Genomic DNA, 25,121 nt, shown 5'->3' on the forward strand with positions numbered 1-25,121 from the left:
CCCCGCATCTTTTTGAAAGATTTTTATTTATTTATTTGACAGAGAGAGAGCACAAACAGGGGAAGCAGCAGAGGGAGAGGGAGGAGCAGGATCCCTGCTGAGCAAGGAGCCCAATGTGGGGTGATCCCAAGACCCTGGGTCATGACCTGAGCTGAAGGCAGAAGCTTAACCAACTGAGCCACCCAGGCACCCCCTAAATAAATAAATTCTAAAAAAATATAAATAATGGTATTATTTTTTTAGTAATCTCTACACCCCATGTGGGGCTTGAACTCACGACCTCGAGATCAAGTGTCACACACCCCTCTGAGCCAGCCGGGCACCCGTGAGTTTTCCCTAGAACTTTACAACCAATTTTGAAAAAAATTACATTAAATTAAAATAATAAAGAAATAAAAACCGATTTTGGAGGCGATGTAGTTAAAGGTTTGTCGATTTGGTCGATCCTTTCAAAGAGCCAGCTTCTCGTCGCGTTCATTTTCTCATCTCTATTTCATTCGTGTCTGTTCTCTCTCACGTCCCTCCTTCTGCTTTAGGGTCGCTCCTTTCTTCTTTTCCCAGCGTCGTAGCATGGAAGCGTAAGCTGCCGAAGGGAGATCTTTCTTCTTCTTGAAGGAAGTCTTTCCAGCCGCCAGGCTCCCTCAAGCGGTGCTCTGCCCCGGCCAGGCGTCTGCAGGGCCGCGGCTCCATCCTGCTCACTTCAGACCAGGTCCCGCTCGTCTCGGGATTTCTTCCAGTCACCGGGTGCGCGGGAGTGGGGTGACATCCGATATCTGTAAGCTCCCCATCATTTCTGGCTTCACTCTGCTGCAAACACATAACATCCTTTGTGTGATCTCAGTCCTTGTTGCTGGACGAGTCCTGCTGTTTCGGGGCCTGGGTCCCGTCTGGCCCGGCGGGCACCCCCCGCGCTTGGGGAGAAGACCCGCTCCTCCCCTCCGGGCCCCCGTGTCGCAGGAAGAGAGCTGTCACTCGCAGGAGTGGGCCCCCAGGGAGAGCCGGGGCCCACAGCCACGTGAGCGAGAGAGTAAGGCACCAGGGAAGGGACCCCCCAGCCCCCGCGGGCCTTCAGGTGACCACAGCCCCGGCCCCCAGCTTTCCTCCAACCTCAGGGTGACCCTATGCCAGAACCACAAACCCGACCACTCCGGACATCTTGCCCACTGACAAGGGAGAGATGGTAAGTGTCGCCATAAGCCACTACATGTGGGGGGTGACCTAGGGGACGCGAGACAACTCACAGTTACCCACGCATCTGGGGGCTTTCCGGAGAGTCAGGCTGCACGGACGGCGGCGCTGCTGGGGAAAGCTCCATCTTTCCTGAGGAAAGAAAGTGGAAACCACGGGTTAATAATTCTTCTCTTGTTTAAGATTTTCTTTTCTTTCTTATTATTTTTCCCAACATGGGGCTTGAACTCACAACCCTGAGATCAAGAGTCACGTGTTCTACTGACTGAGCTGGCCGGGCGCCCGGTTAACTCTTTTCTTGTTAAAGCTGCTAGAGTCAAAGGCATGCACTTTGTAATGACGACTTTACGGGCCTGAGGATGAGGAAAACGGGGTAGAAGGCTCCCTCCCAAGTGGGGAAGCCACTGGAAATTCTGGTTTTCTAACGCCCCAAACTACCTGTGCCTGGTGAAAGAAGCCACTGGGGACCCTGAGAGTCAGCATTCGGCCCCGTCGTTCAGGAGAGCAGGACTAAATGAGACATCGAACTGAGGTGCCCTTCACTGGGTCACAGGTGTCCCACAACTTTTTTTTAAGATCTTTTATTTATTTGTTTGACAGAGAGAGAGAGACAGCAAGAGAGGGAACACAAGCAGGGGGAGTGGGAGAGAGAGAAGCAGACTCCCCGCTGAGCAGGGAGCCCGATATGGGATTTGTTGTTTTTTTTTTTAAGATTTTTTTTTATTCATTTATTTGACAGACAGACCACAAGTAGGCACAGAGGCAGGCAGAGAGAGAGAGAGGAAGCAGGCTCCCCGCCGAGCAGAGAGCCAGACGTGGGCCTCGATCCCAGGACCCTGAGATCATGACCTGAGCCGAAGACAGAGGCTTAACCCACTGAGCCACCCAGGCGCCCCCGATGTGGGATTTGATCCCAGCACCCTGGGATCGTGACCTGAGCCAAAGCCAGACACTTAACAACTGAGCCACCCAGGCATCCCCCCTTTATTTTTTTTTAAGATTATTTATTGGGGCATCCGGGGGCTCAGTCAGTTAAGCCGCTCCCTTGGCTCAGGTCTTGATCCCGGAGTTGGGAGATCAAGCCCAGCATAAGGCTCCCCGCTCAGTGGGGAGTCTGCTTCTCCCTCTGCGCCTTCCCCCGGCTCCTTCTCTCTCACTTACTGTTCCTCTCGCAAATAAATAATCTTTTTTAAAAAGACTATATGACAGAGAGAGAGACCACAAGCAGGAGGAGCAGCAGGCAGAGGGAGAAACAAGCTCTCCGCTAAACAGGGTGCCTGACGCGGGGCTCGACCCCAGGACCCCAGGATCCTGACCTGAGCCGAGGGCAGATGCTTAACGACTGAGCCACCCAGGACCCCCCACGACTTCTATTTCTTACTGATGCCAAACACTCCTTTCTCCCAGAAACCACCTTTATTTTTTTGAGCAGAAGCCATATCTCTTTTTGGTTGCTTTATACAACTTGGATTCATTTTTCTATTTTCTAAGATGTGGCCCTTATTGTTCTCATGAATTAATATGAAACACAAAAATGCTTTCTAATGACCTGCTTTCTATCCTGTTTATGTGACGGGAACCCACTTTCAGTTCAATAAAATTAGTTCTTGGCAAAACCTTACGAGTGTGCGTGTGTATGCGTGTGTGTGTGTGTGTGTGTGTACGTGTGTGCATGTGCACGTGTGTGTGCGCGCACGTGTGTGTGCATGCACGGGTGTGCGTACACACAAACACTGGCACGCTCTTCTGGAGTAGTCTCTGTTTTTTCATCTGATTTTCAAGAGACTGATCTGTGACCAGTTAAGACCTCTTAGGATAAGGGAAAGGAGAAGACATGAATGAGAAGGGGAGTTGTTCTGAGAACGGGATGGACCTAGGGGTGCTTTCAAGTTCCAGAGAAGGCTCCAGCGGACAGGAGAGGTAGAAAACTCTGGAAAGGTAGAAAGGCCAGGGCACAAAGCTCCTCAGACAGTGCCTGTCTTCTGAGGTGTCCGCACCATGGGCTGGGAGGGCCTCGAGCCCCACCGCTCTTGTGTCCGCCCCGCTCTGACCGCCAGCCCCATCTGCACCTGGGTCCGCCTGCAGGGCCACGCTGGGAAGCCGCTCCCGCTGCCTCAGGGCCTCCAGGCCCGCCAGGTCGGGCGGGTGGCAGTGGCTGCGCATCACAGTCACCAGCTGACCCTGCGTGATGGCCCGGCTGCGACAGCCCAGCCGGGCCTGGTCCCGGCACATCCAGTAGACCTTCTCCCCCGCCGCCTTCTCCTTCCTGTAGAGGAAGGACTCGTACACCAGGAACCTGCCTCCGAGGGACGTCCTCAGGAACTCCAGAGGCTGGAGGGTTCCTGGAAGGAATGTGGCAATGTGAACGGGGCAGCTCGGAAGCAGGCGGCAGGGACAGAAGCCGCTTCCTCTGCACCTGCAGCGCCCCCACAGAGGCGCTCTGCTCTCTGCAGACCAGCCCCGCTCTGGGGCCCGAGGGCTGCGGCTCCAGCGGCCAGCCCAGGGCCTGCGGCCCTGACACCCTGGAGGACAGACTGGCTGTCTCCTTCTCAGGGCTGGGGGGCTACCCGGGAGGCTGGCCCTGCGTCCCTGCACACCCCTCCTGACCCGCCTGGGACCCCACACCTGCTGGCAAGCACCCCACTCAAAGGTTGGGCTAGAGCATTCAGCGGGGCCCATGGCTGGCTGGGACCACGCACCAGGAGCCTCCTGGCTCCGTGTCCCCTCTCCCCTCGGCCAGGTGGCAACTGATCAACTCTCTCTTGAGGCTTTTAAGACCCTGAATTGAAAGGTCCTGCAATACTGGGGTCTGGGGGGCTCGAGAGAACTGGGTGGGGAAGTGAGGAAAATAGACAGACCCGAGAGGGAAGACAAAATGTCCCTGAGGTCCAGGCTCATTGCCCCATAAGTGGGTGCTGGGCCCTTCCTGTCCTGTAGCAGATCACGCCCCCTGCCCCCTTCCCTCCAGCTGAGTGGGTTTCTCTCTGCTGCCAGCCAGTCCCACTCCAGCACCAGCCTCGAGGATGGAGCCCATACGCAGCCCTGCCTTTAGGGAGCTCCCGCTGTGGGCAGACCACCACATGTGGGTGGCTAGACCCCACCAGGCCCAGGGCCAAGGACAAAAGGTCCCAGCAGAGAGAGCGGGGCCTAGTACCTGCCACACTCTGCACCAGCTCACCCGCACCTGAGCCTTCCCTCTGCGCCGGGCTGGGGATCTGCTCCCGCTGCCTCAGGGCCTCCAGGCCCCCCAGGTCGGGCGGGTGGCAGTGTCTGCGCATCACCATCACCCGCTGGCCCTGCGTGATGGCCCGGCTGCGACAGCCCATGCGGGCCTGGTCCCGGCACGTCCAGTAGACCTTCTCCCCAGCCGCCTTCTCCCGCCGGTACAGGAAGGACTCGTACACCAGGAAGCTGCCGCCCAGAGGGGTCCTCAGGAACTCAGGGCCTCCTGGGGAGAAACGCGACAGGTGCGGGGGGAGAACTGGGATCCAGGTCTTGGAGATCAGCAGGGAGGCGATGGGAGCCCCTGTTCTCAAATCAAGAGCAGCATAGCTCCTGGACGGAGCAGCTCAGGGAGGGCCCTGCCCAGACAGAGCAGGGCTGAGGTGAGGAGGGGAGGGGAGAGCAACTGGAGAGGGCTGTATCCACTTCCAGAGTGTTCCCCTAAGGACGGGACGCTGCTTGCTGGAGCACACGGGAGGGCTGAGGGAAAGGTGGCCGTCTGGGTCCCCTGCTTGTCACCAAGGCCCTGGCCACAATCTGTCCTACCTGGGCTCCCCCGCTGAGCCGCACCAGGGCGTTTCTCCCGCTGCCTCAGGGCCTCCAGGCCCCCCAGGTCGGGCGGGTGGCAGTGGCCGCGCATCACGGTCACCCGCCGGCCCTGGGTGATGGCCCGACTGCGACAGCCCATGCGGGCCTGGTCCCGGCACGTCCAGTAGACCTTCTGCCCCGCCGCCTTCTCCCGTCGGTACAGGAAGGACTCGTACACCAGGAAGCTGCCGCCCAGAGGGGTCCTCAGGAACTCAGGGCCTCCTGGGGAGAAACAGGACAGGTGCGGTGGAGGGGAGGGAAGTGGCAATTCAGGGTCCTGGGGTCCCCTCCTACCTCCCTGGACCTGAGGAAGCAAGACCCGAGGGGGCTCTGGGCCAGCAGTGTGAAGGGCTCACCTGGGTCCTCATCCTGGTCCTCGGCAGGGGATCCCTGCGGGTCCTGGGGCTGGGCCGGAAGGACTTTTGTGCGCTTCCTGGGCCGGGCTCTGGTGACAGTCAGGGTCCCAGGCCCCCTGCGGGAGAGCAGGCTATCCACGCCTCGGAACAGCTTGTCCGCTTGGCCCCCAGTTTCCCCAGGCCGGGCCTGCAGCGTCTCAATGGCCTTCTCCTGCTGTCGCCGGGCCTCCAGGCCCTCCACGTCGGGCGGGTGGCAGTGGCCCCGCATGACGGTCACCCGCTGGCCCTGGGTGATGGCCCGGCTGCGGCAGCTGTGAAGCGCATGGTCCCGGCACGTCCAGTAGACCTTGTCCCCCACGGCCTTCTCCCGCTTGTAGAGGAAGGACTGGTGCACCAGGAAGCTGCCACCATAGCACGTCCTCAGGAACTCCAGGGGCCGGGCTTCTCCTGGGGGAGGAAGCCAGCGCAGTCACGGCAGGCGGAGGAGAGGCGTCTGGGGTAGCGTGGGGGGCCAAGCATTTTTTCCCTTGATGTGGACGCCAATTGTGGCTTCCCCTGAGCTGGGCGTGCATGGGCCCCTTGGGCATTCCCCAGACCCCCCCACACCCCCAGGGAGCCAGGGAGAAGGTGTAGGTCCTCTCTGGGAGGTTAGCGGGGAGGCCCCAGCTCAGGGTGGTTACACCTCATGGCGTAACACTCCTGTTCATACTCTTTTTAAGGTTTGCTTGAAACTTTTATCTAATTTTTTTAAGATTTTATTTATTTGGGGCGCCTGGGTGGCTCAGTGGGTTAAGCCTCTGCCTTCAGCTCAGGTCATGATCTCAGGGTCCTGGGATCAAGCCCCACATCCGGCTCTCTGCTCAGTGGGGAGCCTGCTTCCCCCTCTCTGCCTCTCTGTTACGTTTGATCTCTGTCTCTTTGTCAAATAAATAAATAAAATATTTTTTAAAAAATAGACAGTAAAAAACACATGTTCCCCGCCTCCCCCCACCCTGCCCCTTCCCCCGCTCTAGTACCCAGCACAGCAGCAGCCCTAAGTCCTTAAACCCTCACATCTGGATCAGGATGGAGCCAACCCTTGGGACAAGCCCACCTCCCCTTTGCTGGTAATAAAAGCCACCAAGAAGACCTCGGCTACCACGCACTAGGCGCTACCACACGTGGGACTGGCGATGATTGCTTCCAGCCTGTCAAGCATCTCATCCACCTTGCCTGGAGCAATCCCCCAACCCGGACAGCCCCCGAAACCCCAGAGCTTCAGCACCTGTGCTGAACCCTGGGGGGTGGGGGGCTGTGACCTGAACCTGGTCCAGAGCTCTCCTCTAGGTTGACCTCCCCTAATGTCTTGGGCCACCAGGACCACCTCGCTCTGTTCAAACTCACATTTCTGGGCCTCGCACCAGACCCTGCTGCATCACAAAGTTCCAGAAGGACTTGGGTCCCCTGGTTCTGGAGCACTAGTTCTGTCCCCCGGGTTTGATGATTTCCGGGACATGTTTCTATCTTTCGGCCATGCTGACGTAGAGCGCATTACAAACCACGGGGGACCCCACGTTTCCATCTGGGCACAGGTAAGGACCCCCGGGTTCTTGCCTGCTCCAGAGCGGACGCCAGGCACGGGGCGCTCACCGATCCCCAGCGTCGGGCGTTTCTTGGGGGGCAAGCTCAGCAGCGACACAGCTCGCGGCCCCTCCTCTTCTGTAGCTGGCTTGCTCAGCACCAACCCAGGGCTGGGCTTTGGCTCCTCAGGGCACAGCCATGGGCCCACCCCTTCCAGCGGCTCCTCTGGTCGGCCCCCAGGGCCATCTGGACCCCCCAAGCCTTCAGGCAGGGCCGGGCCGGGCAGCTTCTGTCTCCGGCGCCGCGCCTCCAGGCCCTCCTCATCGGGCGGGTGGCAGTGGCCCCGCATCACTGTGGCCCTCGGGCCTCGGGTGATGGCCCGGCCCCGGCAGCCCAGCTCCCAGTGCTCACGGCATTTCCAGTACACCTTGTCCCCCACTGCCTTCTCCTGCTTGTACAGGAAGCACTCGAGCACCAGGAGGCGGCCCCCGAAAGGGGTCCTCAGGAACTCCAGGGGCTTGGGGGCTGTGGAGGAAAAGAGAGGGCTGGGTTGGCTGGAACAGAGCAAGTGTTGAGGCCAAGGGCATGGATGGGAGAGCGGGGGTATGTGCTGGGACGATGCCCTGAGATCATCACACCAGCCAGACACAGAGTCCTGGTTAGAGACAAGGATGCTTGGCTCCAAGCAGAGAGGGGACCCCAAGGCCACCCCCTAGAAAGGGGTCCACAGGGCCTATGTCTGAGCACGCAGGCCCACAAAGGGAGCTGGGCCAGGAGCAGGAGGCCTGGAACTCACCTGTGTCTGGCTTGTTGTGCTTCTGCTCAAAGGCCTGGGGGGTTGGCCGGACTGCCCCCACTTGCTCCTCCACTGGCAGGATCTGGGGGGTCCTGACCAGTGCATCAGGACCGGACATCTCCAGGGACAGGACACAGTACCCTCCTTCAGGCTGGGAGTCCACCCCATCCACGCTCTCAGTGGAGGCCGTCAGCAGGACCAGTTCGGAGAATTCTTGGGGCTTCGTGGGCGCTACAGGGACAATATCGGTGCCTGGCTCAGGGGACTCCGGGGACGGCTCTTGGCCAGCCTTCACACTCTCACCCTCCTGCTCGCTGGGCTCCGGCAGGGGCATTCTGGGATGATGGCCCGTCCCTGCGGCCACGCTCAGGACCCAGCAGGTGGAGTTCACGTCCTCCTCCTCCCTGCTCAGGAACCTGGCAGTCCAGGGGGTCCGTCCTAAGGAAGGAGGCAAAATCCATCCGTGAGGCCCCCTTGGGCCTGGGGCTTAGGAAGATGGACATGGGCCTGGGGCTCAGGAAGATGGACATGGGCTGGAGGTGGAGCCAGAGGGGGCTGAAAGGCTGGGGAGAGTCCTGCACGGAGCGGGGGCACCCCGGGTAGGTGCCTGGGGAGAGTCCTTCACAGAGCTGGGGCACCCCAGGTAGATGCTTCTGCTCCTCTGTGCCCTCTCAGGCAACTGCAGTCTGGTGACGTCCCCTCCCCAAATGCCACATTCCTGTCTGTAAAATGTGCCACAGACCAGGCTCTCCAGGGGCTCTTGGGGAGACTGAGGCACTGAGGACCATGAGCTTCTACAAATAGAGGCCCTTAGATGCTGAGCACGGTGGGACGTGCTTCTTCACGGGGTTTCCCATTTAATCTGGCCCCATGTTATAACAGTTGATCATTCTTATTGATCCAGTGTACAGATGAGGACACTGAGGCACGCTAGGACAGCCAACACGGCCATGAAGTGCAGAGCAGGGAGTCAGGTCGAGGGGGTTCCAGAGCCTGACCTCTCACAGGACCTGGTTTACCTCGTCTGGGATGAAGGTAACTGGCCTTCCTGAGCACCAAGCCTCAGAGACCAGCACGCAGGTCACGGGCTCAGGTCCCGGACCCTCCCTGGATACCCAGTGTCCCACCTCCTGACACTGTGTCACAGGGAGACCAAGCCAGGCACTCGCGGGCGCTCTGCAGACCACAAAGGGGACGTCTGGCTCTGAGAGGCAGGACTCTTTGGACTCACAACCTGATCTGTCCCCCAGCCTGGGCCGGAGGCTCCGGACCACACAGCACTCAGGAGATGCTGGGACACCTGGAGGGCAGTGACCTTGTGCCTGAGCCGGGGCTGGCGCTGCCTCAGCTGGGAGGGGACAGGGCAGTAGAGGTGTGCAGAGAATCCACAGTCACTCCAGGATCCCTGGCTTCTGGGCTGGAGAAGAAGAAAGGATGTGTTACAGGGGTGGAGCTAGCCTGGAGACGGGACCCTGGGTACCAGTATGGGTTGAACTTCCTTGCTTTCTTGAGGGACTGGTTGGGGGGTGAATGACTCGGTCTCCCCTGACTCTCCTTAAGAAGAAGCAAGACTGCAGCCTCCCTGCACAATTCAGCCCCGTTTGTGAGCTGTCATCCTCGTTTCCAGTGTCGCCATTCCTGCTCTGGAGTTCCTGGTTTGGGGCCCAGATTCAGCTCCCCGAAGCCTGGTCAGCCTAAGGGCAGGGCCCCAGGGCCCCACTAAGACAGAGCCAAGGCTGAAGGCTCAGAGGGGTGCCTCATCTCTGCCCCATCTCGCCATACACGCCTGCCCATCCCAGGGCAGTGGAGAAGCCCATCACGGGGGTTTAGGGTGGGAGGTGGTGGCGAGACTCAAGGAAATCTTCCAGGTCCCAGGCCACCTGATTGAGAATCCTAGCTGTGCTGGCCTCCCATGTCATGGGAGTCATGCCCTGGACTTTCCAACGCTCGCTCCTCCCGTGCCACCCTTCTTTGCCCTGCCCATCCCGCCCCTGGAGACCGGCCCCAGCAGGACCCAGTGTGCGCACAAAGATGCTCCGGGAAGAAAAGGGTGACAGCTGGAAGCCCCGCCCCCGGACTGCCACGCACCCCTCGAGAATTGGCCTGACGTGGGACCGTCAGTCGGCAGCCCGCCCGGGCTGGGGGGCTCTGGCTCCCCTTGCACTGTGGTCCCTGTGCTCCGGGTCCCATGTCCCAGCCGGCTGGTGCTCATCTGCGTCCCAGCGGCCTCCAGCCTGCAGGACCAAGGGTGCAGGGGGCCGGCCCTCTCTTCTGCAGAGGCCTGGGACAACTCTGGCTGGGCAAAGCACTGTGGTCGCCATCCACACAGCACACACACTCCTACAAGGCCCAGCCCCAGATCCCCGCCATGCGCAGGGCAAGAGGGGATGCTGTGGGGACCCCGAAATGCCATCAGCCTCAGACCATCAGATGCCAAAGGCTGGCCTCCTCCAAACCAGAGGGCATTGGCATGACTAAGAGCCCCCACATTCCACAGGAACAGGACCCGGAGTCATGGGTACCCCAGAGTCAGAAGACGGTGAGATCTCCTCAAATACAAGTTCTGCATAAAAGGCTTCTAACACGTACACCCCTCAAAGGATACGGAAGAAATTTCAGCACAACCAAAGGTGAACTCTGGCCACCCCCAACTCTCCCCCCCACACCCCCACCATCTGCTGAAAAGCAGGGGTCTGGCAATGACCTTGAACTTGGATTGGTTTGATGATTACCATCCTCACCCACTAAGGGATCTCGGAATGTAGATCGTCTAATGACCACAATCCTCCCATCAAGTATGCAGGCCCCCCTCACAATGTGGTCTTGAATCTGGACAGGCTCAAGCCCAGACGGGTCCCTCGCTCTGAGACTTGCTGAGTGTGGCGGAACCAAGCTGGGGGCTTGGAAGTCCTCACCCTTAGGAGACACCAGGTTAGGAAGCCGTGTGAGCGGCCACGTGCAGGGAGGAAGCACTGCCGGGCATCGAGGAAAAGCATCCTGCACTGTGCGGTCCAGCAGACCCCCCGCCTGTGCGATCCTGCACGGCGGCCATGGGAACAGCCCAGCCACCTCATGGGATACCCGTCAATAATAAACTTATCTTAAGCCAGTGAGATCAGGGTCATTTGTTACTCAGCAGTAACTGGTACTCTTGGAAGGTGACTGAACCTGGTAGGTTTTGGCTTTTTGATGGATGGAACAGAAAAGGTTGTGAGATGTACAGTATCAAAGTGCGTTTGAACTTCAGGGGCCATGATAAAGAAACGTTAAATCCCTCAGCTGATCACGCTTAATGGGCTGGTAATCCACCAAGAAGAACAAAAAAAATTAAGTATGAAGGATGGCAATGAGAATTAATTACTTAAAAAGTCCATCACGGGAGCGCCTGGGTGGCTTAGTCAGTGAAATGTCTGCCATTGGCTCAGGTCATGATGCCAGGGTCCTGGGATCGAGTCCCACATCGGGCTCCCTGCTCAGCAGAGAGCCTGCTTCTCCCTGTCCCTCTGCCTGCTGCTCCCTCTGCTTGTGTTCTTTCTCTCTCAAATACATAAAATCTGAGAAAAAGAAAAGCAAAAAGTCCACAATGTAAAATAAGCCAGTCACAAAAAAAACTAACGCATATGATTCCACTTCTGTAAAGTCCCTACACTAGTCAAATTCATGGCTGCAGAATCGGGGGCCACTGCAGGGGGAGGGGATGGGAAGCTGTTGTTCAGTGGGTGTGGTTTCAGTTTGGGATGATGACGACATTCTGGCAGTGGAGGGTGGCGATGGTGGCATGCCAGTGTGAGGGTCAGAATGATTCAAGCTGTAAATTTTTGTGATATATGTTTTACCACATGCACACAAATCTGCAGCAAACTACATGTGTAATGTTCCATTTACCTAACATCATTGGGGAATGAGGTTGTGCAGAAAAGGCAGATTTCAAACAAGCTGAAGTTCTTTCTCCAGGATGCAGACTTTAACCATTTTATCTGCTTCACAGTTTACCCTCTGAGGATGGATCTCTCCATAAGCTCTTACCACTCTTCACTATCTGGATGAAGGGGGCATACATATTTTCTCCTGACCAGGAAATAAACTGTCTCCCCCCAGTTCCCTTGGTACAGCTCCCCTCCCCTCAGGGGCCCCTTCTCCACCCTTCATGTCCTGATCTCTCTGGTCACCAATGCTCTCTGCCTCCACGTTCTTTGCACCGGGACTACCAAGGTTCTTCAGTCTCCTGTGTCTGAGAATAAGACCTAACCAAAGCCCCTCCTTCCCTCAACCGTCCGACTTTGGAAGGCCAGCCCACACTCCTGCCTTCTCAGCCCGGCTGTCTGCAGGCTCCCCGCCAGCTCTGCGGACACCAACCACTCTCTCGTTCAGCCCCCCGTGCAGGGTTGGCACCAGCTGGGTCCATCCGTACACCACGATCTCCCTCAGAACCACCTGCGCAGGCCTATGTGTGGTCCGTCCATACAACGGAATAATATTCGGCCATAACCAGGAATCAAGTTCTGGCACGTGCCAGATGAATGCTGAGAACATCATGCTTAGTCAAAGAAGCTGGGCACCGGGCGCCTGGGGGGCTCAGCTGGTAAAGCGTCTGCCTTCAGCTCAGGTCATGAGCTCCAGGTCCCGGGATCGAGTGAGGAGTCTGCTTCTTCCTCTCCCTCTCTGCCTCTCCCCCCAGCTTGTGCTCTCTCTCTCTCTCTCTCTCTCACAAATGAATAAATAAAATCTTAAAAAAAAAAAAAAAAGCAGCAGACAGACACAAAAGATGGCATACTACATGACTCCGTTTATATGACATGTTGAGAACAGGCAAATCCACCGAGATGGAACGTAGATGAGCGACTGCACAGGACTGGTGGCGGGGGGAGATTTGGAAGTGATGCTAAGGGGTGTGGGGCTTTTGGGGTAATGAAACTGATTGTGAATCAGTGAAACTGATTGTGGTGATGGTTGTTGGACTCCGTGGACACATGGAATACAGTGAGTTATACACTCTCGACAGGGGAGTTGTATGCATGTAAATCAGATCTCAATAAATCTGCTTAGAAAATATCCTTATAGGGACTCAGGTCCCCAGGGTCACTAGGATGAAAAATAGTTTTCTTTTTCTTTTCTTTTTTTTTAAAGATTTTTTAAAAGTCATCTCTACACCCAACGTGGGGCTCAAACTCACAACCCTGAGATCAAGAGTCACACGCTCCACTGACGGAGCCCATCAGGCGCCCCGAAAACCGGTCTTCTACACCCTAAGCAGGCCTTTCCCTATTGGGCTTGGTTTCCTCATCAAAGAAGAGGGATTGAATATTAGGAGATTGTGGAGGTTGTGAAGATTATATTGTAAAAACGATATAAAAATTTGTTTAAACTGTTAAGAACCGAATTCCTAGTCAACGCCCCATAATCCTGCCCCTCAGACACATAGCTCTGTCCATTTTTGGGTCAGAGCTCTGGACGGACATTTTGTTTTCCGTGACACACACGTCGCATCAACATGTCCTTTGCGATTTCGCCCCACTTTACGGTGGGAGGCCCCCACCTAGACCAGATGGAGCCCCAGCCCAGGATCAAATCATTACGTAAGGCAGGCTTGGAACGGGCGCCGGCGCGCACCGAGAAGACCGGCAGCAATGCTCCCGGCGGCCGCAGGGTGGCGGTGCTGCTCCTTAGGGCCCGCGCACCGCGTCCTCGGCGAGAAAGAGCGGCCTCACACGACCGTTTCCAAAACAAGAACGTGGGAGTTCTTCCATGAAGCAAAAATAACCAAAGATTTCCCAAAATGTTTGTATTTACAAAACTTAATATTTAGGAAGCAGATGCAGTGAGCAAAGTCTGCAAATACCATCTTTTCTAAGCTAAGGTTTTCCCAAAAACAAACCCAAGTACAGCTTGGACCCCGCGGGCCTCTCCCTCTGCTTCTGCAGGCTCTGCTCAGAGTTGTCGGTTACAGACTGATTTTATGTATTCATGGCCTCAAAAACAAAACAAAACAAAAAAATGGGGTGCCTGGGTGGCTCAGGTCATGATCCTGGGGTCCTGGGATCGAGCCCCGCATTGGGCTCCCTGCTCAGCGAGAGGCCTGCTTCTCCCTCTCCCCCTCCCCCTGCTTCTGTTCCCTCTCTCGCTGTGTCTCTATCAAATAAATAAATAAAATCTTTATTTTTATGTTTTTAAAACATTTTATTTATTTATTTGACAGAGAGAGATCACAAGCAGGCAGAGAGCTAGGCAGAGAGAGAGGGGGAAGCAGGCTCCCCGCTGAGCAGAGAGCCCGATGCGGGGCTCAATCCCAGGACCCCAGGACCACCACCCAAGCCGAAGGCAGAGGCTTAACCCACTGAGCCACCCAGGCGCCCCAATAAATAAAATCTTTAAAACAAAAATAAAACCCTGAAGCCTTAAATACCTAGGAAGAAATATCTCAAAATGTTAAAAGTAGGAAAAGCAGTCATTTACTTTCTCCTTCCATTTCTTTTTCTTGAAATTATGGACAATGTGCATGAACTCAGCACCTGGGGAAACGGGAGACAAGCTCCATCTCCTCGCTCCGTCATTTGTCCGTTAACTCCATAACTCTCCTGTGACAAGTCACACGAGAAATGAAAGGGTAATACAGATGACGGAACAGAGAAATGAGCAACACTCGAGGACATTAAAAATCCTTATTGTGGGACCCGCAGAGCCTCAAAGATACTCCCTCCGAGATATTTATTAACTACAAAGGGAAAGACAGTAACAACGGAGGGGAAATCCTGCAAACACCCCCTGGTCACCGAGGCCAACTTCGTCGGTCATAAGACACGTCAACACCATGACGTCCTTGATGAGATGCACCGAGGACACCCCACGGTCTCTGGGATACTCCTGCCCCAAGTGCACACGTCCACTTCAATCAGACAAGGCACATCGAGGGACAGCCCACAAAACAAGTGACCAGAACACTTCAAAACCACTGAGGTCATCAAGGACAAGGGCGGGGTGAGGACCTGTCACAGACTGAAGAGGGCTGAGGGGACCCAGCAGCTAAATGCCATATGGGATGGCAGGACGGAAGAAGGATGTTGGGGACAAGCTGGAGAAATCGGAGTCAGGTCAACAGTGTAGGCAAAGAGAACTGTACCATGTTGATACCCTAGCTTCACTCTCCACGCAGCATCGGGTAAGAGGCTGACGACTGGGGGGACAAGGTGATGGGTATGTGGGAATTCTACATACTACCTTTGCAATGCTTTTAAAGTCTAAAATTAGGGGCACCTGGGTGGCTCAGTGGGTTAAGCCTCTGCCTTCGGCTCTGGTCATGATCTCAGGGCCCTGGGATCGAGCCCCACATTGGACTCTCTGCTCAGCGGGGAGCCTGCTTCCTCCTCTCTCTCTGCCTACTTGTGATCTCTCTCACTCCGTCAAATAAATAAATAAATTTTTTTTTAAAAAAGTCTAAAATTAACTCAAAAGACTCTTGAAAACCCAAGTGTCAAACTTACAAAGTGGGAGTTGACGGAGAAAGTAAGTGACAGAGACCTCCTGAGTGTAGGGTGAGAGAGAGAGAGAGAGAGGGAGACACCCTCTGGTCCAGAGCCTCGCCGTCCAACCTGGGACCTGGGACCTGAGCCAGGAACAAAGCTCCTCTGGCACCAGCCCACACCTCCAGTCCGGTGACCCAGCAATCTTCTTACCAAGCGTCACCACCAGCCCCGCTCAATGTCTGGGGCCTTAAGTGAGCGGCGCAGGCGCACATGGCTAGCGAGAGCTAAGACTCCAGCCCAGGCCCAGCTGGTGTGGAGCTAACGGGGTGCCTCCCTGTGCCCTGGGAGGCTACAGTAAGACGTAAGAAGCACCTCTTGCTTCTCCCTCTTGCAGAGGAAGCTGATGCTCAGAGCTGCCTTCAGAGTAAGTCATCAGCTGCACCGATGCGGCCCTACAAACCGGCTGTTTCATGGTTCATCCCAGTGACTTCCGGCTGATCTGGCCCGTGGGAGGCGCAGTGGGACACTGGAGGCTGGGGCGAGGAGGGTGTTTGTTCTAGAAGCCACCTGCCTGCCGTGGAGCTTGGCCTGGCTGTGCCGGCAGCGTGGAGCCCCTGCCACGCTCCGGCTCGCTCATCATTTCCTGTTTGGCCTCCCAACTCCTCCACCACCAGGGACCACAAGGAAATCCCCAGTGGAAATCTTACAGCGAGGGTGCCTGGGTGGCTCAGTGGGTTAAGCCTCTGCCTTCGGCTCAGGTCATGATCTCAGGGTCCTGGGATCGAGCCCTGCATCGGGCTCCCTGCTCAGCGGGAAGCCTGCTTCTCCCTCTCCCACTCCCCCTGCTTGTGCTCCCTCTCTCGCTATCTCTCTATCTGTCAAATGAATAAATAAAATCTTTAGAGGAAAAAAAAAAGAAATCTTACAGTAGTTTCTGTTTTCCCAGCTGGACAGGACAGTGATGACAGTATTTTCTATTTACCAGACACAAGGACGTGGCTGCCACTAGCCGGGAGGGGCTCTGCACTCACTACCACAGTTTATCTTCCAAATAAGCCCCTCAGTTAGAGTCCACTGTTTTGTCGTGTCCCAGCGGAGGAACCAAGGCTGAATCCTTGGTTCCTGTGACCCAGAGCAGGCCGATAAAGACAGTCCTCATTCGAAACGCCTGTGTCCACCTTCAGGGCCTCAACTCGTAAAATCAGTAAAAATGGTTCTTTTCACACTAAGGATTCGGACCTAGGTATCAGTACAGTGGGTTCAGACTGGTGGTTGTCGGTCAAGGTGATTTGCTTCCCAGGCAACACCTGACAATGTCCAGAGACATTTTTGGTTCTCACCACTGGGAGGCAGGGCGTGCTACCAGCATCTACCAGGCTGGGTCAAGGATGCTGCGCGACATCCTGCAGTGCCCAGGGTGGCTTCTCCAACACCCCCTAAAGAAGCATCTGGTCCAAAATGCCAACCAAGCCAAGGCCGAGAAAGCCTATTTGAGATCAGTGTTTAAAAAATGAAATAAAATTTAAAAAATGAAACAGAAGAGAAAGAGTGAATCCATACAATGAGCTAAGTAGAGTTTTCATGCAAGTTTTATTATAATTAGTTGTATGTGTAATTCTGGCCTTTCTAAGAATTCCCCGGGGCCCTGGATAAAAATACAAATGCTTGGATTTCCATCTGATATTCGGACAGAGGATCTGGAGAGGGATTCAAGAATCTGGATTTTTAGCAAGCACCCCATGAGGCTCTGGGAGACCACGGACTGTGCTTTGAGAAACACTTGAGGAGAGGCCCTGGAGAAACGTGTCAGTCACTAAGTGAAGTGCCTAAGAAGGATTTAAAGGGTTTTCTTTTTGTGTGTGTGCCAGGCCCCACAGGAAGTATTTTATATATGTGCTCTCACTTAATCTGTCCCACTGTACATGCTCCCTCGTTAATGTGTTAAATAAAATCATAACACCTGTTTATTTTGTATCAGCAGGAGAGTTATGATTTCCTCTTTTCTGAGACGATCCTGTAACATTTTTTTAAAAGATTTTATTTATTTATTTGACAGACAGAGATCACGAGTAGGCAGAGAGGCAGGCAGAGAGAGGGGGGAAGCAGGCTCCCCACTGAGCAGAGAGCCCGATGTGGGGCTCGATCCCAGGACCCTGAGACCATGACCTGAGCCGAAGGCGAGGCTTAACCCACTGAGCCACCCAGGTACCCCAATCCTGTAACATTTTAATGTATTTCACATACCTTGAGCTATTCGGGGGACCTCAAGAACACAGACGGGAATTTGCTCAAACTCCTAAGCAGTATAAGTGAAATGTGGCGGAGAGAGCTTAGCATGGCTTCTGTACCTTGGAACAGCAAATACCAGACTTCTAAAAATCCCATCCTGGAAGGTTCCTTCCAGCAAAGCAAACTCCAGAGGGCCTTTACAGTGAATTAACATGCTCATACCTACGCGAGCAATCAGGCCAAACCGACTGAGACCAGCCTCATTCCCTGATCAGAAGTATCTTTCACTGAGGTTATGAGACTGTAAAGGACCGTTGCGCCTCAGCGGAAACTGGGCATTGTCTAGAACACATCCTTCCAGGTTACGGGCTTCCAGCCTGAGCTACTGGGACAGCTCTGCACAGCGTAGATAACCAAGATCGATGCAAAACTATTCTAGCCTGTGGGCAATAAACTCTCTCTCCACGCAAGTAAGTACATGTAAACAATTCTTCCGCCGAAGAAAAAGCCAGTTTCGCTTACAGGTGCACATTTCAGTATCTGTCATCTTCTAGAATCTTCTCTGGATTCTCTTGCAAACTGGTTATTAGATCTTTCTGGTTCCTTGGTTAATGAGTTAAGTAAAAGCTTCCATACACATTCCTTCCACATCTGTCTGAGACAGCTTTATTTCTTTTGTTTCAGTCTAAGGTTCTGCTTTTCTAATTGCCTGGGTCATTGGCCCTGTCATCCCTGGTTCAAGTCCGCAATCTTTAAAATTCTGCCAATCTGCACTGCATGCAATACAAGTGGGTATGACTTTACGAAACCTTCCCCTGCCACACATATGTCTGTTTATCGTGGGTGGACTTTGAATGCATTTTTTACTCTGGATGATCATTGCGTTGAGGTCAATACTTGGGTCCTCGTGTTTGTTTTGTAGTATTTAATTTTCACTCACTCAAGATTTATTGAGTGACAAGTATTTTTTTTTAATATTTTATTTATTTATTTGACAAACAGAGATCACAAGCAGGCAGAGAGGCAGGCAGAGCGGGGGGGGGGAGCAGGTTCCCCGCCGAGCAGAGAGCCCGATGCGGGGCTCAATCCCAGGACCCTGAGATCATGACCTGTGCCAAAGGCAGAAGCTTTAGCCCACTGAGCCACCCAGGCGCCCCGAGTGACGAGTATTTTAAATTGGGCAGATGTACATGGAAGGTTTGAGAGCCTTGCGGTTTGCTTCATCCCTTTCTTCTCTTCTCCCCTCCCCCAGGACTGAGACACAGAGCAATTCTGAGCCCACATTCAACTGCCCACTGATACTGCTTTCCTGCGTGCGGTCCCAAAGGGCTCAGTGTCAACCCAACACACCTAAGAGACCCACGGGATTCCAGACTGCCGGGAGCCTCTCAGGTGAGAGCTCATCGCTAAGGGCCTGAACGTCCGAGCCTCACTCAGCAGCTGACAGTGGATCAACAGAATTACCTTCAGGCACAGAGAGCGAGACCCGCCATTCCCATCCGCTAGTACTCCGCTCCTTACCGCTGAGGCTGACTTGCTCGGTGTGACACCTGGGGCAAATTCCATCAATCCTCTGGACTGATTTTACCTGTCAAACAGGAAAAGTAGCAAATGAGATGCTGTATGTGAAAAGTTTCCATAAACTGTAAATCATCATGCAAGGAGTTCTTTGTTGGGCCCAGGGGTCTTGATGTTTGAAAAAGCTCCTGGGACGGGGCGCCTGGGTGGCTCAGTGGGTTAAGCCGCTGCCTTCGGCTCAGGTCATGATCCCAGGTCCTGGGTTCAAGCCCCACATCGGGCTTTCTGCTCGCCGCGCATCACGGTCACCCGCCGGCCCTGGGTGATGGCCCGACTGCGACAGCCCATGCGGGCCTGGTCCCGGCACGTCCAGTAGACCTTCTGCCCCGCCGCCTTCTCCCGTCGGTACAGGAAGGACTCGTACACCAGGAAGCTGCCGCCCAGAGGGGTCCTCAGGAACTCAGGGCCTCCTGGGGAGAAACAGGACAGGTGCGGTGGAGGGGAGGGAAGTGGCAATTCAGGGTCCTGGGGTCCCCTCCTACCTCCCTGGACCTGAGGAAGCAAGACCCGAGGGGGCTCTGGGCCAGCAGTGTGAAGGGCTCACCTGGGTCCTCATCCTGGTCCTCGGCAGGGGATCCCTGCGGGTCCTGGGGCTGGGCCGGAAGGACTTTTGTGCGCTTCCTGGGCCGGGCTCTGGTGACAGTCAGGGTCCCAGGCCCCCTGCGGGAGAGCAGGCTATCCACGCCTCGGAACAGCTTGTCCGCTTGGCCCCCAGTTTCCCCAGGCCGGGCCTGCAGCGTCTCAATGGCCTTCTCCTGCTGTCGCCGGGCCTCCAGGCCCTCCACGTCGGGCGGGTGGCAGTGGCCCCGCATGACGGTCACCCGCTGGCCCTGGGTGATGGCCCGGCTGCGGCAGCTGTGAAGCGCATGGTCCCGGCACGTCCAGTAGACCTTGTCCCCCACGGCCTTCTCCCGCTTGTAGAGGAAGGACTGGTGCACCAGGAAGCTGCCACCATAGCACGTCCTCAGGAACTCCAGGGGCCGGGCTTCTCCTGGGGGAGGAAGCCAGCGCAGTCACGGCAGGCGGAGGAGAGGCGTCTGGGGTAGCGTGGGGGGCCAAGCATTTTTTCCCTTGATGTGGACGCCAATTGTGGCTTCCCCTGAGCTGGGCGTGCATGGGCCCCTTGGGCATTCCCCAGACCCCCCCACACCCCCAGGGAGCCAGGGAGAAGGTGTAGGTCCTCTCTGGGAGGTTAGCGGGGAGGCCCCAGCTCAGGGTGGTTACACCTCATGGCGTAACACTCCTGTTCATACTCTTTTTAAGGTTTGCTTGAAACTTTTATCTAATTTTTTTAAGATTTTATTTATTTGGGGCGCCTGGGTGGCTCAGTGGGTTAAGCCTCTGCCTTCAGCTCAGGTCATGATCTCAGGGTCCTGGGATCAAGCCCCACATCCGGCTCTCTGCTCAGTGGGGAGCCTGCTTCCCCCTCTCTGCCTCTCTGTTACGTTTGATCTCTGTCTCTTTGTCAAATAAATAAATAAAATATTTTTTAAAAAATAGACAGTAAAAAACACATGTTCCCCGCCTCCCCCCACCCTGCCCCTTCCCCCGCTCTAGTACCCAGCACAGCAGCAGCCCTAAGTCCTTAAACCCTCACATCTGGATCAGGATGGAGCCAACCCTTGGGACAAGCCCACCTCCCCTTTGCTGGTAATAAAAGCCACCAAGAAGACCTCGGCTACCACGCACTAGGCGCTACCACACGTGGGACTGGCGATGATTGCTTCCAGCCTGTCAAGCATCTCATCCACCTTGCCTGGAGCAATCCCCCAACCCGGACAGCCCCCGAAACCCCAGAGCTTCAGCACCTGTGCTGAACCCTGGGGGGTGGGGGGCTGTGACCTGAACCTGGTCCAGAGCTCTCCTCTAGGTTGACCTCCCCTAATGTCTTGGGCCACCAGGACCACCTCGCTCTGTTCAAACTCACATTTCTGGGCCTCGCACCAGACCCTGCTGCATCACAAAGTTCCAGAAGGACTTGGGTCCCCTGGTTCTGGAGCACTAGTTCTGTCCCCCGGGTTTGATGATTTCCGGGACATGTTTCTATCTTTCGGCCATGCTGACGTAGAGCGCATTACAAACCACGGGGGACCCCACGTTTCCATCTGGGCACAGGTAAGGACCCCCGGGTTCTTGCCTGCTCCAGAGCGGACGCCAGGCACGGGGCGCTCACCGATCCCCAGCGTCGGGCGTTTCTTGGGGGGCAAGCTCAGCAGCGACACAGCTCGCGGCCCCTCCTCTTCTGTAGCTGGCTTGCTCAGCACCAACCCAGGGCTGGGCTTTGGCTCCTCAGGGCACAGCCATGGGCCCACCCCTTCCAGCGGCTCCTCTGGTCGGCCCCCAGGGCCATCTGGACCCCCCAAGCCTTCAGGCAGGGCCGGGCCGGGCAGCTTCTGTCTCCGGCGCCGCGCCTCCAGGCCCTCCTCATCGGGCGGGTGGCAGTGGCCCCGCATCACTGTGGCCCTCGGGCCTCGGGTGATGGCCCGGCCCCGGCAGCCCAGCTCCCAGTGCTCACGGCATTTCCAGTACACCTTGTCCCCCACTGCCTTCTCCTGCTTGTACAGGAAGCACTCGAGCACCAGGAGGCGGCCCCCGAAAGGGGTCCTCAGGAACTCCAGGGGCTTGGGGGCTGTGGAGGAAAAGAGAGGGCTGGGTTGGCTGGAACAGAGCAAGTGTTGAGGCCAAGGGCATGGATGGGAGAGCGGGGGTATGTGCTGGGACGATGCCCTGAGATCATCACACCAGCCAGACACAGAGTCCTGGTTAGAGACAAGGATGCTTGGCTCCAAGCAGAGAGGGGACCCCAAGGCCACCCCCTAGAAAGGGGTCCACAGGGCCTATGTCTGAGCACGCAGGCCCACAAAGGGAGCTGGGCCAGGAGCAGGAGGCCTGGAACTCACCTGTGTCTGGCTTGTTGTGCTTCTGCTCAAAGGCCTGGGGGGTTGGCCGGACTGCCCCCACTTGCTCCTCCACTGGCAGGATCTGGGGGGTCCTGACCAGTGCATCAGGACCGGACATCTCCAGGGACAGGACACAGTACCCTCCTTCAGGCTGGGAGTCCACCCCATCCACGCTCTCAGTGGAGGCCGTCAGCAGGACCAGTTCGGAGAATTCTTGGGGCTTCGTGGGCGCTACAGGGACAATATCGGTGCCTGGCTCAGGGGACTCCGGGGACGGCTCTTGGCCAGCCTTCACACTCTCACCCTCCTGCTCGCTGGGCTCCGGCAGGGGCATTCTGGGATGATGGCCCGTCCCTGCGGCCACGCTCAGGACCCAGCAGGTGGAGTTCACGTCCTCCTCCTCCCTGCTCAGGAACCTGGCAGTCCAGGGGGTCCGTCCTAAGGAAGGAGGCAAAATCCATCCGTGAGGCCCCCTTGGGCCTGGGGCTTAGGAAGATGGACATGGGCCTGGGGCTCAGGAAGATGGACATGGGCTGGAGGTGGAGCCAGAGGGGGCTGAAAGGCTGGGGAGAGTCCTGCACGGAGCGGGGGCACCCCGGGTAGGTGCCTGGGGAGAGTCCTTCACAGAGCTGGGGCACCCCAGGTAGATGCTTCTGCTCCTCTGTGCCCTCTCAGGCAACTGCAGTCTGGTGACGTCCCCTCCCCAAATGCCACATTCCTGTCTGTAAAATGTGCCACAGACCAGGCTCTCCAGGGGCTCTTGGGGAGACTGAGGCACTGAGGACCATGAGCTTCTACAAATAGAGGCCCTTAGATGCTGAGCACGGTGGGACGTGCTTCTTCACGGGGTTTCCCATTTAATCTGGCCCCATGTTATAACAGTTGATCATTCTTATTGATCCAGTGTACAGATGAGGACACTGAGGCACGCTAGGACAGCCAACACGGCCATGAAGTGCAGAGCAGGGAGTCAGGTCGAGGGGGTTCCAGAGCCTGACCTCTCACAGGACCTGGTTTACCTCGTCTGGGATGAAGGTAACTGGCCTTCCTGAGCACCAAGCCTCAGAGACCAGCACGCAGGTCACGGGCTCAGGTCCCGGACCCTCCCTGGATACCCAGTGTCCCACCTCCTGACACTGTGTCACAGGGAGACCAAGCCAGGCACTCGCGGGCGCTCTGCAGACCACAAAGGGGACGTCTGGCTCTGAGAGGCAGGACTCTTTGGACTCACAACCTGATCTGTCCCCCAGCCTGGGCCGGAGGCTCCGGACCACACAGCACTCAGGAGATGCTGGGACACCTGGAGGGCAGTGACCTTGTGCCTGAGCCGGGGCTGGCGCTGCCTCAGCTGGGAGGGGACAGGGCAGTAGAGGTGTGCAGAGAATCCACAGTCACTCCAGGATCCCTGGCTTCTGGGCTGGAGAAGAAGAAAGGATGTGTTACAGGGGTGGAGCTAGCCTGGAGACGGGACCCTGGGTACCAGTATGGGTTGAACTTCCTTGCTTTCTTGAGGGACTGGTTGGGGGGTGAATGACTCGGTCTCCCCTGACTCTCCTTAAGAAGAAGCAAGACTGCAGCCTCCCTGCACAATTCAGCCCCGTTTGTGAGCTGTCATCCTCGTTTCCAGTGTCGCCATTCCTGCTCTGGAGTTCCTGGTTTGGGGCCCAGATTCAGCTCCCCGAAGCCTGGTCAGCCTAAGGGCAGGGCCCCAGGGCCCCACTAAGACAGAGCCAAGGCTGAAGGCTCAGAGGGGTGCCTCATCTCTGCCCCATCTCGCCATACACGCCTGCCCATCCCAGGGCAGTGGAGAAGCCCATCACGGGGGTTTAGGGTGGGAGGTGGTGGCGAGACTCAAGGAAATCTTCCAGGTCCCAGGCCACCTGATTGAGAATCCTAGCTGTGCTGGCCTCCCATGTCATGGGAGTCATGCCCTGGACTTTCCAACGCTCGCTCCTCCCGTGCCACCCTTCTTTGCCCTGCCCATCCCGCCCCTGGAGACCGGCCCCAGCAGGACCCAGTGTGCGCACAAAGATGCTCCGGGAAGAAAAGGGTGACAGCTGGAAGCCCCGCCCCCGGACTGCCACGCACCCCTCGAGAATTGGCCTGACGTGGGACCGTCAGTCGGCAGCCCGCCCGGGCTGGGGGGCTCTGGCTCCCCTTGCACTGTGGTCCCTGTGCTCCGGGTCCCATGTCCCAGCCGGCTGGTGCTCATCTGCGTCCCAGCGGCCTCCAGCCTGCAGGACCAAGGGTGCAGGGGGCCGGCCCTCTCTTCTGCAGAGGCCTGGGACAACTCTGGCTGGGCAAAGCACTGTGGTCGCCATCCACACAGCACACACACTCCTACAAGGCCCAGCCCCAGATCCCCGCCATGCGCAGGGCAAGAGGGGATGCTGTGGGGACCCCGAAATGCCATCAGCCTCAGACCATCAGATGCCAAAGGCTGGCCTCCTCCAAACCAGAGGGCATTGGCATGACTAAGAGCCCCCACATTCCACAGGAACAGGACCCGGAGTCATGGGTACCCCAGAGTCAGAAGACGGTGAGATCTCCTCAAATACAAGTTCTGCATAAAAGGCTTCTAACACGTACACCCCTCAAAGGATACGGAAGAAATTTCAGCACAACCAAAGGTGAACTCTGGCCACCCCCAACTCTCCCCCCCACACCCCCACCATCTGCTGAAAAGCAGGGGTCTGGCAATGACCTTGAACTTGGATTGGTTTGATGATTACCATCCTCACCCACTAAGGGATCTCGGAATGTAGATCGTCTAATGACCACAATCCTCCCATCAAGTATGCAGGCCCCCCTCACAATGTGGTCTTGAATCTGGACAGGCTCAAGCCCAGACGGGTCCCTCGCTCTGAGACTTGCTGAGTGTGGCGGAACCAAGCTGGGGGCTTGGAAGTCCTCACCCTTAGGAGACACCAGGTTAGGAAGCCGTGTGAGCGGCCACGTGCAGGGAGGAAGCACTGCCGGGCATCGAGGAAAAGCATCCTGCACTGTGCGGTCCAGCAGACCCCCCGCCTGTGCGATCCTGCACGGCGGCCATGGGAACAGCCCAGCCACCTCATGGGATACCCGTCAATAATAAACTTATCTTAAGCCAGTGAGATCAGGGTCATTTGTTACTCAGCAGTAACTGGTACTCTTGGAAGGTGACTGAACCTGGTAGGTTTTGGCTTTTTGATGGATGGAACAGAAAAGGTTGTGAGATGTACAGTATCAAAGTGCGTTTGAACTT

General features: G+C 56.4%; 2 protein-coding genes across 5 annotated transcripts; both read right to left on the minus strand.

Annotated features, from left to right (window-relative positions):
• Nucleotides 1-392: 392 nt before the first annotated feature.
• On the minus strand, nucleotides 393-18,952 carry LOC111156176 (FLYWCH-type zinc finger 1). Of its 4 annotated transcripts, none has more exons than XM_022516890.1 (10): nucleotides 18,921-18,952; nucleotides 8,942-9,127; nucleotides 7,711-8,148; nucleotides 6,984-7,439; nucleotides 5,355-5,801; nucleotides 4,957-5,220; nucleotides 4,373-4,636; nucleotides 3,258-3,530; nucleotides 1,242-1,320; nucleotides 393-807 (listed from the first exon to the last, which is right to left on the minus strand). In XM_022516890.1, the coding sequence occupies exons 3-9, from the start codon at nucleotides 8,042-8,044 to the stop codon at nucleotides 1,244-1,246; spliced, it is 2,115 nt and encodes a 704-aa protein (XP_022372598.1). In that variant the 5' UTR covers nucleotides 8,045-8,148; nucleotides 8,942-9,127; nucleotides 18,921-18,952; the 3' UTR covers nucleotides 393-807; nucleotides 1,242-1,243. The 4 variants fall into 4 exon arrangements, with proteins under 4 accessions (XP_022372598.1, XP_022372596.1, XP_022372599.1 ...); XM_022516888.1 differs by lacking the exon at nucleotides 18,921-18,952 and adding an exon at nucleotides 18,864-18,916; XM_022516891.1 differs by lacking the exon at nucleotides 18,921-18,952 and having other exon boundaries at nucleotides 9,026-9,343.
• Nucleotides 9,102-22,855, minus strand: LOC111156280 (FLYWCH-type zinc finger-containing protein 1-like). The gene is made up of 5 exons (XM_022517056.1): nucleotides 21,878-22,855; nucleotides 21,151-21,606; nucleotides 19,522-19,968; nucleotides 19,193-19,387; nucleotides 9,102-9,127 (listed from the first exon to the last, which is right to left on the minus strand). Exons 1-5 carry the CDS (start codon nucleotides 22,209-22,211, stop codon nucleotides 9,102-9,104), a joined length of 1,458 nt encoding a protein of 485 aa, XP_022372764.1. The 5' UTR covers nucleotides 22,212-22,855.
• Nucleotides 22,856-25,121: the final 2,266 nt, after the last annotated feature.

Source organism: Enhydra lutris, unplaced genomic scaffold (genome assembly GCF_002288905.1).
Source record: "Enhydra lutris kenyoni isolate GAN:26980312 unplaced genomic scaffold, ASM228890v2 scaffoldscaffold45, whole genome shotgun sequence".
NCBI classification, from domain to species: domain Eukaryota; kingdom Metazoa; phylum Chordata; class Mammalia; order Carnivora; family Mustelidae; genus Enhydra; species Enhydra lutris.

Excerpts from the sequence above, each read along its gene's own strand:
- LOC111156280 (XM_022517056.1), bottom strand. The coding sequence starts at position 22,211 with ATGCCCCTGCCGGAGCCCAGCGAGCAGGAGGGTGAGAGTGTGAAGGCT. Across the intron at positions 21,607-21,877 it reads GCACAACAAGCCAGACACAG|CCCCCAAGCCCCTGGAGTTC; the intron begins GTGAGTTCCAGG and ends TTTCCTCCACAG. Across the intron at positions 9,128-19,192 it reads CGGCGAGCAGAAAGCCCGAT|CCCAGAAGCCAGGGATCCTG; the intron begins GTGGGGCTTGAA and ends CTTCTTCTCCAG.
- LOC111156176 (XM_022516890.1), bottom strand. The coding sequence starts at position 8,044 with ATGCCCCTGCCGGAGCCCAGCGAGCAGGAGGGTGAGAGTGTGAAGGCT. Across the intron at positions 5,221-5,354 it reads GGACCAGGATGAGGACCCAG|GAGGCCCTGAGTTCCTGAGG; the intron begins GTGAGCCCTTCA and ends GTTTCTCCCCAG. Across the intron at positions 1,321-3,257 it reads GGCCCTGCAGGCGGACCCAG|GAAAGATGGAGCTTTCCCCA; the intron begins GTGCAGATGGGG and ends TTCTTTCCTCAG.